The following is a 7684-nucleotide window of genomic DNA, read 5'->3' as shown; positions in this document are numbered from 1 at the left end:
GCAGTGGACACCGGTATCAGAGCGGGAGGTGGAGGAGGAGCAGCATGGTGAGGTGTCTGAGTGCCCATCCTCCTGCACTCCGGCCCGGTACAAGCGCCCCCCCGCAGTTACCAATGCACTGCCACCCGTCCCAGTATCCCCTCCCGAATCAGTACCGTACGAACGCCCCCGCCCCAGTCCGTCCGAGCGCCCCCCCCCCCCCCATCAGTCCTGTCCCGTACGAGCGATCTCACACCACACACACATGACCGGGAAGCGCTGCACCTGTTGTCCTGTGTGTGCAGGGAGGACACGGGCAGGATATGGTGGAGCAGCATTTGGGAGGCTGCCGTATTGTAGTTCCATCAGCATCATTAACAGTACAGTGCTGCAGCTTAGGAGGAATGAATGGGCTGCAGCACACAGCAATGTCTCCTATAAGTTATGTGTGTGGCATCCTGCCTGCTGCAGCCCATTCATTCCTCCTAAGCTGCAGCACTGTACTTCCCATACCTTCATCCCTATGTGCCCCTTATATAGTAATAAAGCCCTAATCGTCCCCCCTATAGTCATACACCCCTATCCACCATCTATCCCTATGTGCCCCCTATATAGTCATACACCCCTATTCACCCCTATGTGCCCCCTATATAGTCATACACCTCTATCCACCCTATGTGCCCCTATATAGTCATACACCTCTATCAGCCCCAGTATAGTCATACACCCCCCTATCCGCCCCCCGTATAGTAATACACCCCTATCGCCCCCCCGTTTATAGTATTACACCCCTATCAGCCCCCCGTATAGTAATACACCCCTATCAGCCCCCGTTTAGTCATTATACTGCTCTCAGCCCCCCCCCTGTATAGACTTACATTGCTATCAGCCCCCCGTATAGACATTACACTGCTATCAGCCCCCCTGTAGTCATACACCCCTATCGTCCTCCCTGTATAGTCATACACCCCTATCCCCCCCCCCTGTAGTCATACACCCCTATCCGTCCTCCCTGTATAGTCATACACCCCTGTCCGTCCTCCCTGTATAGTCATACACTATCAGCACCCCCTGTAGTCATACACCCCTATCCGTCCTCCCTGTATAGTCATACACTATCAGCCCCCCTGTAGTCATACACCCCTATCCGTCCTCCCCTGTATAGTCATACACCCCTATCAGTCCTCCCTGTATAGTCATAACACTATCAGCCCCCCCTGTATGTCATACCACCCCTATCGTCCTCCCTGTATAGTCATACACCCCTATCCGTCCTCCCCTGTATAGTCATACACTATCAGCCCCACCTGTAGTCATACACCCATCCGTCCCCCCTGTATAGTCATACACTGCTATCAGCCCCCGTATACACATACACCCCTATCTGCCCCCCGTATCTCATACACCCGTCCATCCCACCTGTATAGTCATACACTGCTATCATCCCCCCGTAGTCATACACCCCTATCACCCCCCTGTATATCATACACCCCTGTCCGTGCCCCCTGTATAGTCATACCTATCGGCCCCCCATATAGACATACACTGCTACAGCCCCCCTGTATAGTAATACACCCATATCGCCCCTCCCTTTACAGTCATACACCCCTTTTCCCTATGTAACCCACTGTAGATACCACATCCAGGTCTCTGCGAGATCCCCTAATAATGACGACATTACTTTTATTTTTTTTTTTACTTTTTTTAATCAAAATATTGCTCGTTTGGCATAGCAAGTGGGTGTGGTTTGCAAAAAAGGGGCGTGTCATAATTATCGTTCAATTATCGTTACCGCAGCTACAACCGCGATAAACCGCGATATTGATTTAGGCCAATATCGCCCAGCCCTAGTCTGTGCTTCAAGAAAAATTTACGCTGGAGTTGCCCTTTAAGCTAACTTATAAAGGGGTGTTTTGTTTGTGTGTGTGTTGGGGGGGCGGGGTATCCTCTTACCTCTTTACCTACAAATCTTTTGACAGTTTAAGAAATATGTGCAAGAATGTGGAAAAACTTTAAAAAAAACAACCCCAAAAAACACATAGCATAAATGCACCTTTTTTATTGCCTGACTTTTTCAGAGCATCAATAACTCAGACGCCAGTTATCATAGGATTCTGCACGCAATTTCACAGCATTCATCATAGGGGTACAAATCATCCAGGGCTTTGTAGCGATACCTGTAAGAAGAAGAAAGAATCAGATTGTAAAAATCTTATCACTACAAACCAGCAAAAGAAACAAAACTCATTATAATGCACTTTCAACCCCACAACAGTAATACACCTTCCACAATACACTGAACAAACTAGAATAATTCAATGCTAACAAATGAGATAGCTTATTTCTCCTTGACTGCTTTACATTCGGGCACTGTAAACATAGTAATCATGGCAGACAGCTAGCCAAGCCACAAATCAATATTCCTAAAGTCTACACCAGAGGACATCAATACAGCTTAATGTATAATGGATGAAATACTGCCAAGTAATGGTTGACATGTAGAGAGGTCGGGTTTACAGGTCTTACCCCAGCTTATACTTGAGGAAGGGCAGGAGCACAGAGCATCAACATGGTGCAGACACACAAGAGCTCCCGGACTGCAGGGACAGTACACGGCAGATGTGAAGCAGGTGGTTTTACACTTTGCACATTGCCGTTCATCATCTGCTAGTAGCTCAAGATTGATCTTTTCAGACTCCACAACTCCCTGGAGAAAAAAACAAATTTAAAGATGTTCATTCAACTTTGGCGCATAGTAGTAATCCAGTGTGTACAAAAAACCACGCCCACAAGCAGGTGACGTATGCATCCAAAGCCATGCCAACATGCGTTCACCAGAGGTAGATGATATTGCCGTGCCATACTGGTAACATCACACGAGCTGTTTAACACATTGAGGTGTATTACTCTGGTTAGTATTAGCCTCTTTCTCTCTCTTTTTGTCTCCTGACAAATAGCAAGAGCAGTATTCACGTGACTACAATCAGGTACTGTTTTTTAGTACAGAGATGGCTTCTCTCTCTCCTGTCCTCATTGTTTGTTAAAGACAGCTTCCATAGATTTAGGTTATGAAGCTCTTTATATGGCAGGCAGGGACCCCATAATAGTTCACGGATGAGAAAAAATGTTTTTGTATTTTAATATGTCACAGTAATAAGGGGGGGGGTGGGATAAAGAATGTGCAATCGTAAAACACAATCTTAAAGGAGTTGCTTTTCATACATTGCTGCTGGTATATACAAAACAAAAGAGCTTCGACTTATCAGCGCTCCCCTAGTGTCCTGTTAAGGACACAAACTTGTCTCGGGAGTAACAGCCTGCTCAGCCCAATAACTACTAAGACAGGACAGCGCTGCAGCCAGTGATTTAGCAAGAGCTGCACAGACATGCAGCCTTTGCCCTAGACGAGTAATACATTCCCCTCTCTACGCTCCCACTGTTCTTCTGCCTCTGCTTACTCCCGCTGCTGCGGCAGTAGCTTCAAGGCGGTCTTTGAACTCACAGGCCACTCAGTCAAACACTGGCTGGGACCGCCGTGGCCAAACAACTGTCTGAGCACTTTCAAGCTACTGCCGCGCGCCGGGAAGTGAGCAGAGGGCAGAACAACAGTGGGAGCATTAATGTATTAACATTTTATTCAATCGTTTAGCCGTCGGCAGCACATCAATTTGCGGTCATCGGACGATAATTAGGTCCAAACCTACATACACTATCAGCCGATTATCGTTGTGTCTATTACACGGAGCCAATTATCCCCTGTGTGATAGGGGATGATACTAGCAGCAATATATTAAAAGTTATGCAACGCCAGAAAAACCCTTTAAATTTACTAGATTACCCTGTTCTGTGGCACCCATTGCAGGGTGCAGCCCAATGTGAGGCAGGAGACGAGACCAGCGCTCGTTTCCCACATAAGTCGAGTATTAATGCAGTCTTTTCAATGCATTATCATTAGCCGCACATTCCATTAAGGACAGGGATATGTACGGCCGATAGCGATAATTCACATGGCTGCACAAAACTATCAGCTGATCACTGCCTCTTTTAGGCTATGTTCACATATGGCGTTTAATAAGCAATAATTATTGGTTTGGCACAATTTTGTGCAAATGGCAGTAATTAGCCTTGGAGCTAATCTCTCTATATACCAGTGTGCTACTTATAACTATAGGAGGCCTATTTTGATTCAACTTTATTATTAAGGAATTAAAAACTGAATAAAGCCTGCTTTTAACAAAAAAAAAAAAAAACACACTACAAAGACTTGTGATTAAGTTATGAAGGTTTTGAAGTTTAGCAGAACACTCACCATCTTGCGGACAGCCTCTCTGAGCGCTTTCTCCTCCTCAATCATGACAACTAGATCTTTCTGTACAGAGGAAGCCAGAACAACATCCAATTCTTCTGCTTTAAGGGGCCATTTGCAGATCATCTCATCATGAGAAAACACACAGTACCTGTTCAAGGCTCGATAATGTTCCACACATTGGCGTCCAAGAGGCAGCTGAGGTGAGAGCACACACACTTTCAGCATTGTGTACCTAAAATTTCATGTTTTTAAAAACGTGCATGGCTGTGACAAGGCGAATTTAGTGCACACTGCTAGAGTGCCCCCTCTATGTTGCAATTATTTCTCTTTTCAGGAGTAAGCAAAGTGATTGCTTTACATCTCTGGCTAGTCACAGCACATAATCCCTCTCTGCTATGCCGTGACAGTGCTTGTGGACAGGGTGGAGTTAATAGTATACTAATATAAAGGCGTGTGGAGGGAGGTGGTGTTACTGATTCTGGCTCTGCAAGGTGCGGTGTGAGCAGAAAAAAAAAACTGCTTCAGCACAGCATGGAAGGAGCGTGTTACATTAGGCACTAACCTGACAATGAAGCATGTGGACAGTGTGAAGCATCACGACTCCCAGGCTCTCTCCTCCCACATATTAAAAGCTAAGCCCCGGCCCCACTTCCTGTATTCTGTCCTGATTTAGCTTAAAGGACAGAATGGCCAAATGTAAAAATCCTGAGTGGCCAGAAGGTAGGGAGCACATAATGAAGCTATTCTAACCTGTCTCAGTGCCCCCGCAGTGCAGCATCACCAGCTCTGTCTGCCTCCGGTCTTCAGTTTCTCTCGGCTTCCTGCATCATTATGTCCGGGCGGGAACTACTCACTCATTGGCAGCAGAGGTGTCCCATTCCAGTCTGGTTAAGTGGACATTTCTGAGCCAGGGCGTGTCATCCCCAAAACCGGAAGCTGCAGGAAGCTGGTGGAAGTCCATGAGCAGTGGCACAGCACTGCGGGGCACGAAGTATGACTTCTTTAGTATGTTACACCCCTCCCCCTGCCCTCCCAGGGTTTTTAGATTTGAACAGAGTTCTCCTTTAACAAGCAGTGGATAGCACACTGCAAAGACTTCCAGTAGACAAGACTTTAGAGACACTATTCAGGGGTAAGAAATCATATTTAGTGAATGAATGACCATTTAAAGGGCATTTCTAGAATTTGAAAGACATAACTGCTTTGTTTTACAAACAGTACCAAACTTGTCCTCAGGTTGTGGGCGGGTTTTGCAGTTTTTCTAATTTCTGGATTACCCCTTTAAGACGGTGTTCAATTGTAAACATATACAAGTACATTTCACATAGTAATTAAATACTAGCCCTTACCCAGTCGACTGTGCAAAAATTAACAGCCTCTGCAAAGTTGAAGCCCTGGTTGAACCCACTATGATATGCACGTGGAAACGTGATGACAAATTCTCCAGCACACTGATTGGTTCGATATATCTAAAGAATGAAACAAGAAAGCATGTAATAAAACATTACATTAAAGAAATCAACACAAAACAAATAAACACATTCTGAATTGAATGTTTAAAATTGAATGTTTAAAAAAAAAAAAAAAAAAAGTAATAGAAAATGTTCTCACTTGCTTTACATAATATCTGCTGTGTGTGACATGCTGTTAACTAGTTCGAAGATACAATATGTAAGCCTATATGGAATGGACACTTCTCTGCTTTATTTCATCTTTGTTTTTTTTATAATTTCTGATAAAAAAAACAAAAAAAAAAAAAACTCAAACTACATACCGGCACACCATGAGCCATCAGTGTGTTCGGATTCATTATGGTAACCAACTGATGGAGAAGATCGGGTTGAGAAATAAATAACTCTGGAGCCAACTTCTTCATCACCTCTTCCAGCTGTTCCGCTGCATAACCTGGGCGCCATACCAGTCTTGGGCTCACCCCTGAAAAAAACAGGAAAGTAAAACTAAGATCATAGCAGTCAGCTTGTATAATTCAGATGTTTTCAGGTAACCTCTTACCAGTGTAAGTAATTTATTGAATAACTCCAATGATCCTCAATATGCCAACAAAAGGAGGAGAAGCAAATGCCCACGTAGAGCCAGGGCAACTTCATCCCACAGATACGCAGTTACGTGTGCCAGAACGGACGCATTCATTACAGGCATATTGTTCAGATTCCAGCCGCAGTCCAGGTATTCCTAAGATATAATATACATTAGCAATAGTGACATTCCCTGCATTACAAAGAGTAAGAAGATTATATACCTCATCTTCATGCTTTACGCGGAACCTCCCATCTCGCACAGGAAATCCACTGCCGAATTCTTTGGAAGCAATATCGGCTCCATACTCCACAGTTACATCTTCCTCTATAGTGCTTACAAGACGCCAAAACTCCTTCTCCACCAGCTCTGTAGGTACCATCTGGTGACGTAAGGAAAGGGCTCTACTATTGCTCTTATAATAAGAGGACGCCGTATCACATTGCAGATACTACTGCACAGGCATATTAAAATAGTCAGACTTACTTGAAATTATCAGCCATTCTCCAAACATGCGCAGGGTATAATCTCTAGCCGCTTGCTCAAACCAAATGCTTCTTGTGGCTTACTGCATTCCTGATTGGAGAGAGAGAGAAAAAAAAAAATCAATCAAACGAGTCAAATGTAAAACTGAATATAAAATATTCTCTTGGTTAACAACTATAACATGAAGCATAAAAGTCATTGCTGGATAGAAATGTATATATAGATATACATAATGGTCAATTTGTAGGAGTAAGACTTGGTTTTGACTTGTACTTGTATCCTGCAGAGTGTATGTATTGGACAGTGTTAACAATCGCTAGATAGTTTGTGCAGCCCTTTTGCTGCAATCAGCCGTCGGCCATACATACCCTATCGTAGCCAACAGCTATTAGAAGGAAGGGTGTCTTTCTGATTTGACAGATAATTCGTACCTTTGAGGCCCAATTCACACTACGGAATTGGCGCTGAGATTCTGGGCGGAACTCCTCTGCGCTGAATCCTGCCTTCTATCAGTTACAATGGGAGGGGTGCGCCACTCTGCTTAAAGAAACTGACATGTCAATTCTTTGAGCGGAGAGCAAAGGCTCGCACTCCCTCCCATTGTAACCGATAGAAGGCAGGATTCGGCGCCGAGTACACCTGAATCTTGGCGCTGATTACATAGTGTCAATGGGGCCAGTCTATATCTTACTATATGTGCCTCCGATGGGTTGCTCAGCACACTGAGGGTGGTACTTTAACTTCAATGCAGGACATGCCACCAACCTTCACAGATACGATTTGGTGCTCTCAGTGATTATGTCACGAGTTTGGTCACGCTAGAGCCGCTTGAATATTCATGAAGAGGCTCAGCGGGCAGGCAAATGAGTGTAC

General features: G+C 44.7%; 1 protein-coding gene across 1 annotated transcript; it reads right to left on the bottom strand.

The window, feature by feature from the left end:
- Positions 1-2061: 2061 nt before the first annotated feature.
- LOC138775873 (lysine-specific demethylase 5B-like) lies at positions 2062-6396 on the bottom strand. The gene is made up of 6 exons (XM_069956062.1): positions 6351-6396; positions 6063-6223; positions 5638-5757; positions 4289-4483; positions 2506-2686; positions 2062-2156 (listed from the first exon to the last, which is right to left on the bottom strand). The coding sequence occupies exons 1-6, from the start codon at positions 6394-6396 to the stop codon at positions 2062-2064; spliced, it is 798 nt and encodes a 265-aa protein (XP_069812163.1).
- Between the last annotated feature and the right edge of the window lie 1288 nt (positions 6397-7684).

This window comes from Dendropsophus ebraccatus, unplaced genomic scaffold (assembly GCF_027789765.1).
Source record: "Dendropsophus ebraccatus isolate aDenEbr1 unplaced genomic scaffold, aDenEbr1.pat pat_scaffold_2348_ctg1, whole genome shotgun sequence".
NCBI lineage: Eukaryota > Metazoa > Chordata > Amphibia > Anura > Hylidae > Dendropsophus > Dendropsophus ebraccatus.
The sequence above is the reverse complement of the archived record's forward strand: the minus strand, read 5'-3'. Positions and strand labels throughout refer to the sequence as shown.

What these genes read in the sequence shown, in the direction of transcription:
- LOC138775873 (XM_069956062.1), bottom strand. Translation starts at nt 6,396, where the DNA reads ATGAAGTTGCCCTGGCTCTACGTGGGCATTTGCTTCTCCTCCTTTT. An exon ending in TGATGGCTCATGGTGTGCCG is followed by an intron (nt 5,758 to 6,062) that starts GTATGTAGTTTG and finishes TTCATTCTTTAG; the next exon opens with ATATATCGAACCAATCAGTG. An exon ending in ATTTTTGCACAGTCGACTGG is followed by an intron (nt 4,484 to 5,637) that starts GTAAGGGCTAGT and finishes CTCTCACCTCAG; the next exon opens with CTGCCTCTTGGACGCCAATG.